Raw genomic sequence first — 21,071 nt, 5'->3', positions numbered from 1 at the left:
CCAGTGTGTTAGCCTGCTAGGGTGTTAGCCTGCTAGCCTGCAGGGAAATCAGATAACTAAGCTAGTAATCACAATAAAGTATTTTGAGGAGGGAGGTTTTTGGTGTTGCCTCTGAAATCCTAACATACTATGGGGTCAAAGTCACCCTACACCCTATAGAGAGGGTAAGGAAACCCAACCTAAGTATTAGTAGGATTTTGCAGGTGAAAAGTAGGTAGGGCGCAATGAAGGAAAGTGTTCTAAAGGCCCGGGGGTGGGGGGCGGAGGGGGGCACCTGTTTTGTGGCTGGGCCTGGAGGAGGGAGCAATGTGGTTCATTGAAAAGACCTAAAGAAATTGGCCAGGCAGGTAAATGCAGCTGGAGGGAAATAACCTTACAAATGAAGGTGGAGGAGTTGGTAGGGATCCCGTAATGCAGGGCTTTAAAATTCATGTTAAGGAGTTTGATTTTCATCCAAAGGGCAATGACACACTCTTGAATGATTTTAAGCAGGAGCCAGGCAATCAGATTTGTATTTTTAAAAGCGCTCAGAGCTCTTGCCTGTCAAGAATGGATTAGGGGAGCATAATAACGGGCTCGGGGATATCCCTAAGGAGAATGTCTAGGCAGGAGGGAGTATGGCATGTTTAAGTGTCCTATGCTCAGAGGGATGGTGTGGCTGGGTGGATGGTGGTGCCGTGGGGGCAGAGGTAAATGGAGACATTCAGGAGAGATTTCAGAGATTCAAAACTCTAGGACATGGTAACTGATTGGTTGAAGAAGATTGAGGCAAGAAGAGAGGGAGTAAATTTGGAAGGACACAGAGAATCTGGACATGTCAGACTGAAAAAACTTAGGTGACATCAATTGTGCAGTGTAGGTTGGACTGAACTTTTCCTGTTTTCGATGAAGTAACTTGCCCAAGATGAGCAGCTGGAAAGATCTCATTTATGTCTGCTCAAAGAACTGCACACTTTTCCCATGAGTGGCCTGTCCTGACATGTCAGGACGTGTCTAGAACCTTTGTCCCCCATCTTTGGGGCTAAGGGCTTCTGGGGTTCCTTCTCTATCCCTGGGGCGCCTCCTTCATCTAAAGCCCTTGGACTCAGGGCTTCTCCTTCTGTTGCTGTCTCTCCAGACAGATGAAGCTCAAGTGCCAAACAAGCCATTCACAATCAAACAGTTTTGGAACACAACTTGTTTCAAAGTCGGAAACGGCCTGTATTCTTAGGGTCAGAGTTTCTATTCAGACTCTTCCTCTTGGCCACCTAAAAAGCATTAGCAACCTCTTAAAATGGTTCTTGACATCCAGACAATACCACACACCTTACTGTTGAATCACTGCTGGAATACATAATTTTATTTCATCAGTAAGGCTGCTACAAGTTTTGAGTTCAGTTGTTTTTTTTCTCCTGTGCTACCCAAAGTCTCTGGATGCCAACAGAGATGGCTTTGTCACCTATTTAGTAGAACTTATTAAAATTCCAGTAACCAATGGCATTACTTTACAGAGTAAAGTATTCCTGTATTAAAGGAGTCTCTATTTCGAAGGGGAAAAATTCAACTTGGTATGGTTGTTTTTAAGTGGCCAAGCAGGTCTAAGGATTCATTATTTCAATCTGACAGTCACTCCATCTGAATTCCTAAGTACTCAGAAGGTCCCCTGCCTTGTACCATCAGGGTTCCCTTTATTCAGAACTATCTGGGTTCATTTTCCTTTAATCCTCTATCCCTGGGTCTTCCTGAATGAGAAGGGCTAAACTCTAGGCTGGGTTATTCACAGATCCCATGATGATCAATCACATAACTGGCCACCAAAGAGCTCTGTGGAGCTGACTTTACCAGCCCTAGTTTGTGCCCTGCCTTTTGTCCAACTGGGCCATCAACCTGAGCCCATCAGGGATACAACACCATGAATTGGTCAAAGGACGTTACTCCTCACGAAGCAACCAGCCTCACCCTTTCCTTTATCATTTCAGATAGATAACCCTACTCTACAGGGCCCTATAATCAGTCAGTCAGCACACACAGTGTGCACCACACACTTACTATGTGTCGGACTCTGTCTATTGGGCCCTGTCTCCCAAAACTTACAAGTGAATATGAAAGTTACTAAAAAAAAACTCTAGAATTCGGAAATACGTGGCTTATTTTTACTAATTCATTACTCCTTTTAAATGACTATACGCATGTGTATATTAATTTGGAATGCTTTTGGGAACTTAAAGGGTTTCTTCTCTTTACAGTTTCATTCTTAGAGGTCTCAGACCACATGTGGAAGCTAAATGTGTAAATGTCTCAAACTGGTCCTGAAATCAGAGCAATCTCCAAGTAAGATTATCTAATCACAAGGTAACTTTTAATTTTTTTAAATTTAATTTCATTTTTATTTTTTTAAAGATTTTATTTATTTCTCAGAGAAAAAGAGAGAGCACACACAAGCAGGGGGAGAGGGAGAAGCAGGCTCCCCGCTGAGCAAGGAGCCAAATGTGGGACTCGATCCCAGGACCCTGGGGTCATGACCTGAGCAGAAGGCAGATGCTTAATGGCTGAGCCCCCCAGGCGCCCCCAAGGTAACTTTTTAGACATGAACATCTACCTTGTCCTTTCCCTATCTCCTTTCTGCATGTAAGGTGGCTCGTGTATTTATGCTGCTGTGCTTGCAGGGATGAGAGGAGAACATGTTTGCACACATATGGAGTCTGGCTGTGGATTTAGGGGGCAGTGATTCAGGTGTGTTGTTTAGGAGATCTGACCACTCACCTTAGACTTTCTCTCACTCCCTGATCATGGAGGAGGCTATAGATACTCTAAAATCTCTTTCCCCAGATCTTGTCCATCGCTTGACACATTATTGAGAAGAAGAAGAAGAAGAAGAAGAAACAAAAAGCAGATGGAGTCAAATGAGGCCAAGAGAAAACAGACAAATATCTCATGGGGTGGGGGGTCGGAGGACTCTTGGGGAAAGATGCTTTTTCCTAATTCTATCTTCACAGAGGCTCAACTCATAGGTGAGGCAGATCTCTGAATTTCTCTGTTTATCTACATTTCCTTTTTTTTAAGATTTATTTATTTACTTGGGGGGGAGGGGCAGAGGGAGAGGGCGAGAGAGAGTCTTAAGCAGATTCTGCATTGAGCACAACCTGATGTGAGGCTCGATCTCATGACCCAAGATCACAACCTGAGCTGACACCAAGAACTGGTCACTTAACCAACTGCCCCACCCAGGCACCCTTACATTTCCTTCTTAAACTAAGATAATGGGTCCAATTCAAAGGGACTATCTACTGAGAATAATGGGAACGGGGGAGTCCACAGAAACTGTGGGGATGCAGGAAGTGACCTGGCTCTATAAATTATTTTATTATTTTTATTCAGAAATAAAGAGAGAGAGAGTGAGCACAAGCAGAGGGAGAAGCAGGCTCCCCACTGAGCAAGGAGCCTGATGCGGGACTTGATCCCAGGACCTTAGGATCATGACCTGAGCCGAAGGCAGCTGCTTAACCGGCTGAGCCACCCAGGTGTCCCTATGAATTAATTTTTCTAATAAATATTTACAAAAAGGCCCTTGAACACCAGGAAACCTAGGCAACTTGAATAGATCCTAGTATTTCTCAATTCAATCATCTGGTCAATTTACCCAGTACTTAACTGTGAACTTGGAAACACTATAGAATGTGTAAAGAACTCTTGCTCTCAGAAACCTTACAATCTAGGAGGGTGATATGATATGTCACCTATAGACCAGGAGCCAAATCAATTGTTACAGGACTGTAGGGGTGGAGAAGACCCTAAACAGTGAGGTGATCGGGATGTTTCACAGAGGTCATCTGGGCCAACTGGGAGTGTGTCTTTTTGACAGCTGAAGGGGCAAAAGAAGGCTCCTCGGACTCCAAAAGGTGCCAAGTGCAACAGCCCAAGGGGTATCTGGTAGCAGTGTAAATTAGTTCACAGGATGAAGCATAAGTCCAGAGGAAAAGTGGGAGCTAGCGCTGGAAAGGAAGACTGTGGCCAAATCAAGATAGTTCTTCCTACGAGAATAAGGAGGTAGGACTTTTTTTTGGCATGGCAACAAGTCATGGCAACAAGTCTGACATCAGCATGCAAAGCAGATGTAAGGGGCCGAGGACTAAAGCAGGGAGGAGGCCCCCTAGCAAGCAGTTTCTGTAGCTTATGGGAAATCAGAGCCTTAGAACAGCACTGCAAAGTGGGAGTGGGGAAGACTAGTGATAAACTGAATGTAGAAGGGGAGGGGGGAAAGGAGTCAAAGATGATTTCAGGGGAGAAGGGGGAAAAATTTAATTCAACAATAAAATGGGGTCACCTGGAGACCTTTGATTAAACATTATGAAAATGTGGGGCGCCTGGGTGGCTCAGTAGGTTGAGAGTCTGGCTTGTGTTGTTGGCTCAGGTCATGATCTCAGGGTCATGGGATGGAGCCCTGCATCAGGCTCTGAGCTCAGCGGGGAGTCTGCTTCCCTCTCTCTCTCTCTCTCTCTCTCTCTCTCCCTCTGCCTCTCCCCCTGCGCATGCTCTCTCTCTCTCTAAAATAAATAAATGAATCTTTAAAATAATATAAATTAAAATTAGGAAAATTATGTGTCAGCTGGGATCCCACAAAATAACCAGGCTCTGGTTATTTTGACAGAACTGGGTGTGTAAGGGCACCACCTTTGATCATGGTGGATGAGGGTCCTGGGACCGAAGGCTCTCAGCAACTCTGGTTCCCATGTGGGTGCTTTGCCCCCCACCCTACTGGGTATTGCAGGACGGCCTGCCCTTAGACTTGAACCTGGGAGTCAGCCCTGGGGCAGTTCTACAGTGACCCCTACCCCCAAGGGACAACGTGCCCGGGGGATGCTCTACTGCTCTCTGGGCTTGCCCACTAAAATGCATCTTTCAAAGGTCACCAGTGGTGTCCTCACTGCCAAGTCCTATGACCTCCTCTCAGTTCTCATGCTACTAGACTTAACATCAGACACTTATGGCCCCTCCCTTCATCTTGAAACTTTCTGCCCTGTGACTTCTGTAATTGCTCTGTCAAGGTTCTCCTGCCTCTTCTAATGTGCTCTTATAATTGCAGATGGTCCCCATGCTTCCATGTCCATCCTTATTCTACAAACCTTTCATTGGGGTGGAGGGAGAGGCATCCTGCATTTCTAGTATTTAAATCACTACTATATGCCAGGATCTCCCAAATATCTACCATTGATTCAAATCTGACTTAAACACAGTTCCTGATTCCTAATTGCCTACAGATGTTTCCAAAGCAACTCACACTCCACACGTCTGAAATGTACTTACCTACCACTCCTCCTCAATGTTCAGACCTGTTCCCCATCTCTGATTCTTCTCTCCTCTTCTGGCCTCATATCCAGTTAAATTCCTGGTTCATTTCCTTTTCAAAGTCTACCCCAGGCCCAACATTGCTGTTTAACTTCTATCCTGACAATTTCTTTCCAGCACGACTGCAGCGGCCTCATAGAGCCTTCCATGGCCCTTGGCCCCTTGTGTAGCCACCCTCTCTACCACTGCACCATTGTTTCTAAAATTCAAATAAAAATCAAATCACGGTCTTACCTAAAATTCTCATTCATCCCCTAAAACCTACAACAAAAACACGCTTTCATGAGCCCACGCAATGACCACAACCAATGTGGCTACCACCATCTTCTGCAACTCTTTCCTCTAATCTATCATTTGTTTTTGTCAGACTAACAACTGTTCCTTAAATATGCTGTACACTTTCGTGCCTTTGTGCCTTACCTCACATTGTTTCTTCAAGTGCTGATGCCATCCTAGCAGGATCCTTCAATTTGTTAAGTCCTTTTCTCTTGGAAGTTTTCCCTGACCCCATGCATGAGATCTAACCCTTTCCTCCTCCGGGCTGTCATGGCACGCTCTACGCTATTACAGTTAAGTGGTATATATAAGCTTATCTCCCAACTTGAAGGCAAGAATATAAGCAACTTGAAGACAAAACTGTGGTTTAATCATCTTTGTATCCTTGGGACCGAATACACGCCTGGAACACGGTGGATGTTCAGGAAATATTCATTTAATTAATATGGGGCATTTTCGGTGAGGAGTTCATAAAGGCAGCTGATGTAGGGTGCTGCCTGTCCCCTAGAGAGAGTGGGTCGAGATAATGGTTCAAAGCTTTGAAAAGTACCTTTGGAGACACTCACCTGCTGAGGGTGAGCACTAGCAGGAATTGATAGGTACAGGGAAAGAGAATGGAAGGAGGACTGAGCTTTACATGCAGGAAAAAATTCTAAGAACACAAGAGATGAATCATCAGCCCCCTTGATTTTCTTGGTGCATTTTGTTTTCAAGAATTCCCTCAGAACCCCAAAGCAGCAAATGTCCTCCATAGAATGTTTAAGGCTGAAATCTACATTATAGGAAAAGACTGAGCTAAAAAAAAAAATAATAGCTAGCAATCTGTCTTTGAAGGTGTTTGAAAGAAATCAAAAAAAAGTTGACATATTGGACTAGAAAGCTGATTAAAATTCTCTTTGCTTCCCCAGCTTTGATTTCTGTCTTATCTGCATATGTTGCATAAAATATTTTTATATAACTGTAAAAAAAGAAAATTTGAATAGCATAAATAAGAAAACTGCAGGATTTCCAGAGTCACATACAAGTGTGAACCCTGGGGAGGACAGAATGGTGCCTCAGTCATGGTAGAAAGTCATTAACGAAGTCACCCAGCTTTCCCTCCGTCAAATGTTTACCCTTACATCTCCAGCACCCAGCACTGCTGGTCAATGGTGGAATCTCAATGCATATTGGGTGAATGAATGGTTGTTGCCAGGAGGGTTCCTACCTTAGACTATAGACTTAGAAAGGGCAAGAAAGTCCATCAGCTCATGCTTGAATTGATGGCACCCACTCGGGGTCCATTATGTTTGCCATTGGCTTCTACAGAGAGAGAGTCTAAATAGGTGTTATCTTACGATAAAAAGATGATCATCCGTTTAAATGGGAATAAAAACTCTAAAGCAAACAAAAAACCACAAAGCTCTTCTAAGTGATCCATGAAGAGGTCAAAATTTTGAAATCTCTAAGTTTTAAGGAGAACTGCAGTAATGAAAATTCAAGGTAGGTAAATGTGGTTTTCTTACACTTTTAATATTAAGAAAACAATATAAAGCAAAACAACATTATCCATTTTTATAGAAATAAAATTGGTGCATAGTATACTTTTATATTGGAGATGTTTTGTTATAACTTCCTTGTACAGATAAAGGAATTTGTTTAAAAGAATTTCACTTTTAAATTACACATTTTATGAGACGTCTGTGTTCCAAAGATAAACACACATGAATAAAGATTCAACCCGTATTAAACACTCTTTATGATACTCTTATATATTCTTGTTTCTTTAAGAAGCAACTAAAAACACTTTTCCCATTTCTTAGTGATAATTGCATTCAAAGTCTTGGTGCACAATTGTCTGGGGGCTCATTATTCTTTGTGAGTGTTATTAAGTCTCCTAGTTTCTCTTTTTTTTTTTCTAGTTCCAATTGCCTTTTCAGATTCTCTCTGTTAAGGAGATTAATAATAATTCAACAGGTATGTGAATTATGTTATCTATAAATTATTTAGGGGGCTTGACCTGTGTGCTTCTTGAGAATAGAGACTGTTTCTTTCATCTCTGCATTATTAGTGCCTAGCAAATGCCTGACAACCTAGCAGACTTGCACTTGATAGTTCTGAATGTGTAAATGAACACCTTATACTAATAAATCACTTTTAGCTTCTTTCAGTTCCAAGAAGAAGAATGCATAAGGGACGAAGAGAAGATTTATAGAGGATTCTCATTCTTGTTCTACCACTGACAACACAAGAAAGTTTCTGCCTACCACTGACCATACATCATGAAGTTGGAGTGAATCATTTCACCTCCTGGAATGTTGGTCTTGGGACTAATACTTAGGCTTCTATTGCAAAGTGTTATGTTGTTGTAAATTGCAATGTTAAACTAGGTACTGTGTTAGTGATTTCCTGGAGATCAAATCTCTCATAAACAGAGGTGAAGAAACAGATATTGAGGATGGCCAGCCGCCCTTGTCTGGAGCACCGGCCCCAGGTGTCAGCCCTGAGCTGCCACGATTAACTCTGTCACTCTGGGCCAAGCAGTATCCCCAGCCCTCGCTGCTTCCTCATTTCCAAAAACAGGCTATATTATTATATAACAGATAATATTATCATGTCTTGATTGTAGTTGGAAGATGGTTAGGAGAATCAAAAGAAATCAAAGACAGAAAAATCCTATGTAAACTCTGATGTCATTTAAATATAAGTTAACAGTATTACCATGAACAGCAGCATGGCATGAAAACTGAGCAAATCTTAACTGTATACTATGCAATAATCTTTGTATAACATAGGATGATGAATACTGGAAGTAGAAATTGAACAATTGAAATAAAAATCATTTCAAACTTTGAGTTGATACTTTATGGGGAGAAACAAAGATTCTTTAATGTTAGAAAGTCAGGTTCATGATGGTAATTGGGTTTGGGGCTACATCAGTGCTTAAGAGGTATGAAAGTAAAATTATTCACAGTCTAGTCTTTATGATTTCTGCAAAACAGTGAACAGGCCATTTTAAGAAAATGGAGATGCAATTAATATACAGATAATTCAGTCTCCTTTCCACTGGGTTTAAGAGCCATACTTGAGTGGAGCTGGGAGTCTTTTTGTTTTGTTTTGTTTTGTTTTGTTTTTTGGAGCTGGGAGTCTTAGGCCAGCACAGTGGAGGGGACTGAGGCAGGACTTCCCTGACATCTAGCAGCTGTGTTTGCCCAGAAAAGAAATGGAAATACCACTGGACTTCCTAAACTCTGGGTCCAGGGAAAGAGAGCGGTCTTGGGAACACTGACATACTCCACAAATCTGTGACTGGGTATTGCTGCTCTGTAAACCCTCTCTAAATTAGAATCACCCAGAAGAAGGTGATAAGATTTGGTAGCAAGTCAGAATCAAGAGAGGGTCATTGCATATTATAAGCTGTTATACAACCAAGAAATGGTTGCATGGCGTACTTTCTAGATCAAAATGCAAAACTGTATATGCATAAAGGTCTCACATTAAACAAAATACGATCAGTGCCACTTAATTAATTTTGACCTAGAAGTTAAAAATACCTTGAGTGAAGTTTAATTTTAGAATGGATTTGGATTCCACTCTCTTAATGGAAACGATACTACTACCCGGCATGGCACACCTATCATAAATTCCAGGTTAGTTAGTGCTGGTCAAATCAACCAGACTTTAACTAGAGTTGAAAGGGCTCAGAGAAACAAAAGAGAAATGCTTGTTTGAAAAAAATCTATTGATTTTGAGGTTAATGCATCCTACCGATTTTAAACTTCTAAAAAGAATAGTTACAAATGTTGGCAGTGATGAATATACATGCATTCATTACATTTGCCTGTCTGCTTTTTAGAGTTTCTGAAATTACTTTTGGTAAATTAAAATTCATCTATATTTATAAGATTATAATTAGATATATTAGATATATTATATTTATGAGATTTATATAATCTTAGAGATGCTGAGTAGTGATTCTGTTACCAGTTAATTCTAAAGTGCAATAATTTCCCGTATTCATAATTATCTTTTTTAAAATTAGATTCATGATTCTTTTTTGTAAAGTCAAATTTTAGATTCATTTTTGGAGTAAAACAGGTTTTTCACTATTTGCAAGGTTATTTCTGAGTCGCAAAAATTCTCTACGTTTTTCTCTTGTATTCCCTCATTCAATCTTGGCTGCCACAATCAGACAGAAAGCGTGAGGACACTTATTTTGCATCTGTAGTAGAAAACTTAGCAGCAGACCATAACTACTCCAGATCTCATGATTCCATTCTTCGACATGTGCACAACAATTTGACTTATCCCCCCTTCCTTGAATTATGAGGACAAAAGAAAAAAAGAAAAAAAAATTTTCTGCCCAAACCTAGGAGCACTTTACTGCCTGCCTACAGGTCTTAAAAATAAAACCTGTTAAATGAATAAACAAATGGAAAAGCAGAGCTAGGCCCATAAATACAGAGAACAGACTGATGGTTGCTAGAGGGAGGGAGTTGGGGGATGGGCAATATGAGTGAAGGGACGTGGGAAATACAGGCTTCAGTTATGGAATGAATAAGTCACGGAGATAAAAGGCATTGCAAAGGGAATGTAGTCAATGGCCTTATAATAGCGTTGTCTGGTGACAGATGGGAGCTACACTTGTGAGCACAGCAGAAGGTATAGACTTGTCAAATCAACTATGCTGTATGCCTGAGCCGAATGCAACATTGTGTGTCAACTCTACTTCAATTAAAAAAATAAAACGAAACCAACATTTTAAAAACTGTTAAAAACAATAACAAAAAGTCAATAGCTATAGCGCTTAAATAATGCATATAGATTCTGTTGAAGTAGCTATACTGTAAAAGACATAAGAATTTGGCTAATCACCCATTATTAGATGTTTCCCCCACTACACCTGGTATATACTAAGAAAGAAGAGAGAAAAGATAAAAAAAATTTGTCAATGTCAGACTCGTTTTGGATTGGGGACTAATTTTGTTTTTTAATACTGTTGTTTTTACTAGTATTGCCAATGTTCCAGGTAATGTGGGGCTTCTTTCTCCTTTATAACTTTCCATGATTATACTAAATAGCCAAGGTTTTAGGGGCAACAGGCTGGCTAGGCCCATGACCTCTTTCTTCCTTACTGCTCCACGGGGGTTCATTCGATAGCCCAGGTTTGCTCAGAGAAAATGAGCAGTGTTCTTTGGTCCAGACTGAACATGCTCACAAGAGCTCAAGCTTAATCAACAAGGTTAATTTGTGAACCTCTACAAAATGTGGTCTTTGTGTAGGTGGTATCTCTCTTGAAGGGAAAGACTTTCCCCCATATCTGTTTCCAGGGACGGGATGATCTTCAGACAGGAATTCTCTCTTGTCCCAGGTAATTGGCTCTCTGAAGGTGGGTCATTATAACCTGGGCCTACACTTCATGGTAACTAGAGCTCTGCTCTTGGGTTGCAAGGGTTAAAGACGGACATCGCCACTTGGAAGCAAGCAGAGGAAGTCATTGCTGTTATGTCAATAAATGAAGACGAGCAAGCCATATCGCTCACCAGATTATGCAGGGCCAAATGACTCTGTGTATTTTTTTCCCTTTTGTTATCTGTAATTCATTAGTTCTCAAACTTGGATGAGCATCGGAATCATCTGGAGGGCTTGTGAAAACCCAGATGGCTGGGCCCTCGCTCCAGGGTTTCTGATTCAGTGGGTCTGCGGAGGGGGCTCATCAAGACCGCATTTCTAACACGTGTTCAGGTGATGGTGCTACTGCTGGTCCAGGGAACCACACTTTGGGAACCTCTTCCTTAACCCACTGCTTCTGATCATAGGGTGCAAATACCATCTGATTAAAATCACCTAGAATACTTGCTAAAACGTAGGTTTATGGCCTTCATCAGAATCTGAGGGGTGGGGGCGGCAGTCAGAATGACAAACTTTACCGCGTTCCCAAGTGACATTCATGCACTTTAAACTTTGAGTCTCAATACCTTACCCGTTAGCAAAGTGTCTTTTCAGGGTTCCACCCGATCTGGGTGTGGTATGTCGTATTAAGGAAGGAGTTCTCAGCCCACCCTTAAACTAGGAGGAGCAAACAAGCTGCATCTCAAGTACCAAACATGATCTGAGACGCATTCCCTGACTGCTTATGATGTAGGGCATGCTGTGAGAAGGGGGCAGGGGCCGCCCATTGTTGCCACCCTTACGGGGAGTGTCAAAGGAGAAGATCTAGGGAATAGCTATGATCAGTGAAAGCCCAGGGAGAAGGTAACTCTTAGAGAACCAAGTTGAGCTGGGTGCTCTAGCTATGCAGCTTACTAAGAGTTCCTTTTTCCAAGACTCTCTTTGGAGGTTATGGTTTTATTTTTTATTAGGAAAAACGGATCATAGCACCTCTATTTTTAAATATGGAGGTTATAACTCACACTGTAGTTTAACAGCTGGTGAGGGATGCCAGAGGCAGGCCTTGGAGGCCCAGCTTAGAGATTTTTGCACATGCCTCTGGGCCCACGCTGGCGAGTACAAGAAGGCCTCTGTGGTCTCTGCCTCTATTTATAAGAGCTTCTCTGTCTTCATGAAATTAGAGACAATCACCTTGATGTATGCATCATTTAATAAATTCCCATTTAACAGTTTATATTATTTAATAAATAATTCCATTCAATAGTGAAATAGACCTTCTGCCCGAAAGCAAAAAGAAAAACAAGCAAACAAACAAACCAATCCAAACACACACCTTCTAACGGGCACATGTCTTTTTTAAGACCGAAGAAGGAAGACGCAGGGCTGAGACGGTCATTTTGTGAGTATACCTCCTGTTCTAGCACCAGCACTAGAGGCACTGAGAGATAGGACACAGACCCAGAGTCCCCACAGCTTCCCTGCCCCAGGCTCTCATTCTCACTGCTTTGAGCTCCAGAGCCACACTGGAGTCCAAAGTAAAATGGATGTTTTACGGAAGTTCAGCAAAGACAAACTGGAAACTCCTCGTAAGCCAGTCCCAAGTAGAATAAACGCTTCAACAGAGACTTCTGGAGCTGGGGGCTCTTAGCCTGAAAAACTGATTTTTGTAGTAGAAATGAAGCAACTCAGTGGTATAATACTATTTGTGGGCAAATCTGGGTTTCCTGAGTCTTTGCTAAGTAAGTTTTCCCAAGCTTGGTGCTTTTCCTTAAAGCTAACCTGCTAGACTCTGGCAAATCTGTTCCACCACTCCAACTTGTTCTAAAATTGTAAACCGGAATCTACTTTATCTTAAAAATCTCACGCTCTGGGCTTCACACACCCTCTGCTCATCATGCGTCAGAAACAAGACAGTTTCTTCATCTCCGTTGATGCTTTTTACCTGAGCTGGTTGAGGCAGGGGATTTGCTGCGCCTGGAAGGTCCTGGGCTCTTGGTGGTGCTCCTGCGGGATGATGAAGCTATTTTGGTGTAAGAAGTGGACTTCACCACTCGACATTCTGGGGGAAAGAACAACAACCACACGTCATTATAGGATCATGGCATAAACCATTCAAAATGCACAGTAAACCCAGAGACAGACATATACGGCTCCCCCTCAGTCACATCCACTTCCTGCCAGCCCTGTGCTTATCCAGAACAAAAGAACCAAGGGAACAATGAGAAAAGGGCACAGTGGGCGTCTTAGACATGGAAGTAAATAATACTCTAAGCCTTCTAGTTTACCTTGTTTACAATAATATTTTGGAGAGATTAGGGGTAATAGCTTGGTAAAAGGGTGCTTTTGTTGGTTTCTCTCCACCCACCTCTTGTGTTATTTGTGTGTATGTGTTTCTTTCAGGAAAGATTGTTCTTTCTTCCAAGAAAATTGTTAGACAAAAGGTCAATCTCATAAACCAAGATATGCAGCGATGGAGGATTCCACCCATCAGGTCCCAATTTATTGCTCTTGGGATCCTTGCAATGGTAGTGATGGTTTTTACCGTATGTGAGAAATGACAGCATTCACTCAAAAGAAGGAAACTCGGCGAACAAATGACTTCACCCTGCTATAAGGACACCGTGTGAGTGTGTGCCATCACACAACTGTGTTTATAGGATGGTTCTTGGCCCAAGGATGTAAAACAACTTTGCTTTTATTAGACTTAAATCCTTGGTGTTTGTGTTCACGAACTTTAACACTGAACATCTTAAGTAGCAAAGAGGTTTTTTTATTTCCTTCTAAGTGAGTTGCATTGACCAATTATGATGTTGTGTAAATCTACCCATCTTGTTCTGAAGAAACCACTCTGAATAATTAAAAAATATGTTTATGCTTGTAATGATAATCAATGTTCACCATGAGTAGAAAAGTACAGAGAATATTAAAAAAAAGAAAAATCTATCAAGTGATACCTTTTTTTTTTTTGGAGGGTGGTACACAAACTAAAATTTTCTAGAATTTTTTTCTACTCATTTTCTATTTAAACAACTTTGGGATTAGTCTGTATATGTTGATCTGCTACCAGGCCTTTTTACACCATGATAAATTGTGAGCATTTTGACCCTGTCTTTAATGGAACATTTTACTACATGGATGTACCATAATTTGCTTAGCCCAATTCCTACTGCTGGATATTTAACTTGGGTTCAATATTTCACTATCATAAATAACTACACATAAAACACCATTCTCAATGAGTGTGCAGTTATTTGATTATTTCTTTAGGATAGATATAGCCCCTGGCCCTTGAAATTTAGTTTCTAGTTACTGGAAACCAGGGGCTGTATTTGGGATGCTTAACAAATTATGCTGAAGGAAGTGGGATTGTGAGTCTAAAGAGAAGCACTTTTGAAAAGCTTTTGACCAACTGCCCTCCAGACAAGCTGACTCAAATTGTACTTTCATCAGAGTATGAGAGTAGTCATTAGCCTAATCCCTCACTGACGTTATGTTCTATCTTCTCAAAAAATTTGAGATTTCTACACAAATATCAGACTTTGTTGCCTTAAATCTGAATTGGTTTGATTACCAATAAAGTTGTATATTTTTCCCCATATGCTTGTTAGCCATTTGTATTCTTTTGCTATTATTTGCTCATGTTTTTTGGCCATTTGCAATTGGGATGTTCTTTTTCTTATTGGTTTGTAAGAATGCACTCTGTATCAAAGTTCTTTCCCTTTGTCTATCATTTTATAAACATTTATCTGTGTAAGTAGTTGTTGAAATATGTTAGCTTTAAATATGGTATTCTTTTTAAGTATAGTAGTTTAAAACTGAAGTCTAATTGATTAGCTTTCCCCTTATGCATTTTTTAAAAAGATTTTATTTATTTATTTGACAGAGAGAGACACAGAGAAAGAGGGAACACAAGCAGAGGTAGCGGGAGAGGGAGAAGCAGGCTTCCCGCGGAGCACGGAGCCCGATGCGGGGCTCGATCCCAGGACCCTGGGATCATGATCTGAGCCGAAGGCAGACGCTTAACGACTGAGCCACTCAGGCGCCCCCCTTATCATTTTTTACCATTTTATATTTCAATAACAAAGAAATCATAATAATTCCAGATCTAATTTTGATGCTTGACTTTGAAATTTTCTTCCCTACTCATGCAATTGCTAATTTTCTAAGCTCAGAACATGTTTTTTTTCCTTTATACCTTCTGAATGGCTTTATATAAACATCTTTTCCTCTTTTTCCCAAACCAACAAAGTAGTTCATATTGTTTAGTAAAGAAGGAATGAAGTGTATATAAAATATAAATGTTGCAAGCCTGCAAATAGATCATGGAGAAAGTCTCCTGGAGAGCCTTATGCACTGAACTGTGGCGGTGGTGGGGGGGGGGGGGGGGTAAGAAGAGGAAGGATTTCAGATGGAAAAAGAAAAGGAAAGAAATTCCACCTTGAGGTATTAGTAGTTGTGGCCGCATAGTCAAACGCAGAGACAAAATGATTCAGGGCATTACTGAGTGTGCCCAGGCTTCCCTGATGGTTACTTGGGCCATTGTTGGCTGCTTTAGCCTGTCCAGATGGTCCTGAAATATTCTATTTCTTAAAAAGAAAGAGAGAGAGAGAGAGAAAGAAATCTATCCATCTGGACATAAATTAAAAGACAGAAGCAAAATCTAAAGCAAAAATTAAAAGACAGAAGTAAGCAAGACATATAACAGAATAACATCGAAGATTTGACCAGAGCCACAAAAAGTGTTCTCATGGGGTGACAGTGTCCACAGGTGTGTCTACGGAGGTTTTAATTCACAAAACAGATCTTTGGAACACGCAAAGAGGACATCCAATTAGTTCAGGGCTCCGTCCACAAAACTGACGATGAATCCCAGTTTGTCCTAGCCTTGGATACTGGCCTGGCCTTTTGGAAATATATTAGCAACCAACTTGGATGGCTGTGATGTTGCTGATCCATTGGCATGCTTCGGGTGTCCACTGTGTGCCGAGCACTGAACACGGCAGGCATAATGAAGAACACACAAAGTTTTGGGACTCAAAATACTCGCCACCTGGTAGTGCAGTATGGAGTCTTTTAGCCAGCAGTCATTTTTAACAAAATCATTTTTGAAACTGAGGGTTCTCTTTTGCTAATTTTTATTTCATGGAACTCATGCTTGAAAAACACTGGTTTAGGAAACCAACTGTTTTAAGTAATAATACATTGCTCATTTGAACTCAAAATCAGGACCATAATGAGGGCAGGACGACCAGGACTTTCTGTCCCAGGTCATTAATGTTTAGAGGTCACTACATTTAAAAAAATAATTCAAAAAGCTCTGTATCTAGTGAGCAAGAATGAAAAGTTAAAATAGAAAGCTACCAGATGGTGCACATTGGTAATAACACCCATCTGTGAGCCGCAACATGAATTAAAAAGTTGATTTTAGGGTTCGTCGCACACTGTTTGCCACAGGTGCCAGAATTGCTAGTTATGGCTACAACTACCAACCAGGGCTCGGGATCGGCATAATGGAACCAATCTTACCACACGCAGTTGACGTTTTCCAGCTACCACAAAGAAACTAGGCATTTCAGTTAGGCAGCTCAGCCTTATCAGAGCCAATGTAGGCGTTTTGTTTGATTTTCGAAGCATTGAAAAGAACTCGTGGGCTCCCACCATGCTTCTAGAGCTTCTCTTGAACTTAGTTCTCACCATATTATTAATCTATCAAAAGCAGTCATTTATTAGTCTGCCCTCCCCCACCTCCTACTCCATTTGGTACTAACTAGTCCTGGCATCTGAAAAAGCATGTAAAGTTCCTCCATAAATATTGGCCCAAATTGCTACTGATCCTGTTACCACTTGTGTGAACTCTTACTATTCACTGACCTCATCCAACTTCTCATTTTACAGAGAAGGAAGCTGGGTCTCAGGGAGGCTAAACAGCTTGCTTCTGAACCCTAGTTCTTGGACTGGGGGCTTCCTCATGACCCCAGGATCTGACATTGTCACTTAAGCAAGCTGTCCACTGTGAATAAAAGCTAAAAATTTTCTATCAGTGCCCATGGTTGGGGCAGACAGGTAAGTGAGTGATGGTAGGTAGTGGGAAGCTTGGCAAACAACCAGTTCCCATTTCAATTAAAAATTGAAGATACTAAAGCTACAACTCTGTCAAGATGCCTACTGCATCAGAAAACAAAACAAAACAATGAATTCTCTTTCAGAAGTGGAGTTATAGTGAAGTAGTAGGTTGGGGGGGGTCATGGAGTCTGAAAGATAATTATAAATATTACAAATCTCATACCTCTTGCCTTCAGAATAAAAGTGAAACTTCATGACTCATATAAGGAATTAGAATAATTCTGAAAGGCTAGGGTTGAATATAACAGAAAACAGAAACAAAACAATGACAGCAACTGCTTTTTTTCCTAAGGTCAAAATAAAGAAAGAAGAAAATTGCAGCTCCAAGCCATAAATTAGGGGAAAAAAATACAAAAGATTCCAACCATCTTTCCCATTAAAGTTTAGATTTTAAGTATTTTAATTAGTTTAAATGGGAATGGTATTTTATAATGGAGAAAAATGCAGTGAAGGACAAATGCTTCATCACTTTAGAGAGAATGCCAAAATCTTTGTCAGCTTAAAACCACAACTTAGAGGGCGCCTGGGTGGCTCAGTTGGTTAAGCAACTGCCTTCGGCTCAGGTCATGATCCTGGAGTCCCGGGATCGAGTCCCACATCGGGCTCCCTGCTCAGCAGGGAGTCTGCTTCTCCCTCTGACCCTCTGCCCTCTCATGCTCGCTCGCTCGCTCTCTCTCATTCTCTCTCTCAAATAAATAAATAAAATCTTTAAAAAAAAAAAAAAACCACAACTTAGAAACATCATGAATAATATGATCTAAATGGCCAGTAAAACAGAAACCCTTATTTGTTCTCACAAAAGACATTTTCATACCCTCTGGCAAGGAAGAAAACAGCACCCTCCATTCTCCCTCTCTTGTGGGGTCATTTGTTTTGGGGAGTAATCACTTCATTCTGATATTTTTGGCACCCTTGTATTATGAGGGAAGCATTTCCTTTGGCAATGGAGATAATGGGCAGCACAGATACTCCTTAAGAAAGATCATACTGGGGATGTCTGGGTGGCACAGTCGGTTAAGTGTCAGACTCTTGGTTTCAGCTCAGGTCGTGATCTCAGAGTCATGAGATCCAGCCCCGCATCAGGCTCCTCTCTCAGCAAGGAGTCTGCTTGAGATTCTCTCTCCCTCTGCCTCTGCCCCTCACACTCACTTGTCCTCTCTCTCTAAAATAAATAAATAAATCTTAAAAAGGAAGGAGGGAAGGAAGGAAGAGAGAGAGAGAGAGAAAGAAAGAAAGAAAAAGAAAGAAAGAAAGAAAGAAAGAAAGAAAGAAAGAAAGAAAGAAAGAAAGAAAGAAAGAAGAAAGAAAGAAAGAAGGTTGAAGGCTACCCAAAGTATAGAAAATCAGATCAAACACATTAAATGGGTCTCTGGTGACTGAACCTACCATAGCAAGCAAGCCAAGATTTAGTTAAATTCCTGCTTTAGAAAGTCCCTATATTCAGTGTTCTGTGAGAGGGGAAAGTATCATTCACCATATGGTCTATACTAATGTTTGCCTTACAGATGTCCTCAAGATTCGGTAAGATAGAAGTTAAAACATTTCCCACCTTCACCCTGGACCCCAATTTAAGAAATGAGCCTCCTGTAATGGACAGATTTAGAAGACAACCCAGATGCAGATGTATAGGGAAGAGACTCGAAAAGGAATAAATTCTTTGGCCATGTTCCCAGTGGCATGCGAACCTCCACTTATGCAGATTCTCCCCCCACTCGGAAACAGTTGGTAGGTAGGCTGTAGTGTTGTGGAAAGTGCTAAAGAAGAGAAATGGTGACAGAATGCCACCACAGGCACCAACAGCTCACCTGAACTCACACAGCAAGGACATTCATGCATTCAAGGGGGCCCACCTATGGCTTTTGGAGACTCTTGAAGAGCAAAGGGGAAGCTCCCAAGTGTCTAGGCAGCCTTAGTGACAGGCTGCATGCCGGCCAGGGAATATTCTTTAAACAAGCTATCTTTTTACTCTCTTACTCTCTTTTCAAAACCAGCCAGAATACAGGCAGGGGCCTCTCAACTGGTATCTGCTCTAAATTCAGTTGTTCAGAACCATTAAGGAGATGGGCAAGTTCATCTGGAAGAATCCATCATGAGCAGTAGACGCTTTGTGCTCTCCTCCCCTGATTACAAAGACAAGCTTCCTCTCAACTTGGCAAAGGCACAAAGCCTCCAAATGGAATAACATTCCTCTCTTTGGTTATATGCAAAAGGGAGTCAGGAAGCACATTCGGTTCTAGAGACTTTTTATAAAAATGGCACAAGCTCAATGACCGAGAGAGAACTTGGGATTCTGTCTGTAACTCTCCAACAAGTTGCTCTTACGTGTTCGTCTGCTCTGAGCTGGAAGGAGCCCTCTGAGAATCCTTCAAGGTTGTCAGTGGTTACCAAATCCACTCTCTCCTCGATTCCTGAATATTCTCTCCTATCTCTAGAAGTGGTTGTCCAGCTCTCTCTGGAGCACCTCTGGGGCCTGGGGGATCACCATGTCTGTCTCATGGGTTTGAAGCCTTCACCATCCTGCTTGTCCAGTTCATCCATGGGTGAACTGAACAGCTCATTCTTGGGTATGTCCGACAATTAAGGTTTACTTCTGTAGAAACATGATTTTCACACTTCACAGCAGCATTACAGGATATCCAAATGGAGGCTCCCTGCAGGAAGGGTCAGTCTGCATCTCCCCAGCAAGGACTGAAGCCTGTTCTCCCGATTCTGCGCCACCTGGATTCTGAGTCAATCCTGACACTACAGTGGAATTCCCATCCCTACTGGCTGTGGGGTTTGGAACCAGTGTAACTTCCCTCAGCTCCATAGGCAGCATGTCTGGAATAAAAGCAGTCAAGACTGAAACACTCTAAAACATAATTTTTTAAAAACAAAGTATGTAGCAGACTGAGCTGAAAGTGAAGGCATTGGTTGGAGTCGCTTAGCTGGAGAGTAAAGTCCCAGAAATTGAGATTTTTAAAGTACCTTCTAAAAATACAGCTACGCGTGTCTAAACCCAGCACCTAGACTGGCCCACCACAACTTTTCAGAACACCCAGCTAAGCACTCCAGATGGCGTACACGTGTTCCCACAGCCGGGGCTGCTCGCTGTGAAACTAACACGAACCAGCTCTGGAAGCACTCGCCGCTGAGACTCCTTTATGTAACCTCTGCAGAAGGCTTGATGGCGCTGGGATTTTCTGCACTAACATCGCAAGAGTCACCACTCAGAATGATTCTCTTCTCCAAATACTTTCCTTTTTCCTAATAGTCCAATAGGAATTAATTTTTCCTATATAACAGCTGAGAGTTATAGGGAGGTCAGAGCCGGGGGACAGTTTTGCTCCAGGGAGATTCGCCTGGTTACCCAAGTTCTTGCTATCTTGTTTCCGTCACCCACGAGTGTTCTCCTCCACCTGGTCCCAGCCAGCTTGTCATGCAGTCTCTGAGTTTCAGCCCTGGGGGAAAGGGAGAAAAGGAGGGAGACCTCCAGATGCTAGGCAAGAAAAGCTGCTCTGTGCCTTGTTCCACCAAGTCTTCATTTCCTGAAACTGATCTTGTTCTTTCCTTTGTCCCCTGTGTCAACTGTACTGCTTAGTGCTCCCTGGTCTCTACATACTAGATACCAGTAGCACCTCTTTAGTTGTGATGACTGAAGATGTCTCCACACATTGCCCAATGTCCCCTGGGGTCATATTGTGCCTGGTTCAGAACCATTGCTGGGTCTTTTTACTAGGCCATGTTTCCCGTGGTCGTCAATCAATTCTTAAATTTTTTTTTTATATTTATTTATTTGAGAGAGCGAGAATGAGAGAGAGAGAGAGTACATGGGGGGGGAGGGTCAGAGGGAGAAGCAGGCTCCTCGCTGAGCAGGGAGCCTGATGCGGGACTCGATCCCGGGAGTCCGGGATCATGACCTGAGCCAAAGGCAGTCGCTTAACCAACTGAGCCACCCAGGCGCCCTCAATTCTTAAATTCTTCCTTGAGGGTATTAA

The 21,071-nt window shown here is 41.8% G+C and overlaps 1 protein-coding gene across 8 annotated transcripts in view; it reads right to left on the bottom strand.

The window, feature by feature from the left end:
* DCLK1 (doublecortin like kinase 1) overlaps window positions 1-21,071 on the bottom strand; it is a 335,073-nt gene that overhangs the window by 78,522 nt on the left and 235,480 nt on the right. For all 8 annotated transcript variants that reach the window (XR_012378821.1, XR_012378822.1, XM_073894693.1 and 5 more), the window contains exon 5: window positions 12,914-13,030. Coding sequence is in view for 6 of the 8 variants with exons in the window: in XM_073894693.1 (XP_073750794.1) it covers window positions 12,914-13,030 (117 nt within the window). In the remaining 2 variants the exon portion in view is untranslated. The remainder of the gene's footprint in view (window positions 1-12,913; window positions 13,031-21,071) is intronic.

This window comes from Callorhinus ursinus, unplaced genomic scaffold (genome assembly GCF_003265705.2).
Source record: "Callorhinus ursinus isolate GAN/ISIS: 27379988/994484 unplaced genomic scaffold, GSC_fseal_2.0 scaffold7, whole genome shotgun sequence".
Classification (NCBI taxonomy): domain Eukaryota; kingdom Metazoa; phylum Chordata; class Mammalia; order Carnivora; family Otariidae; genus Callorhinus; species Callorhinus ursinus.
Note: the sequence above shows the minus strand (reverse complement) of the source record. Positions and strands in the feature narration are given on the sequence as shown.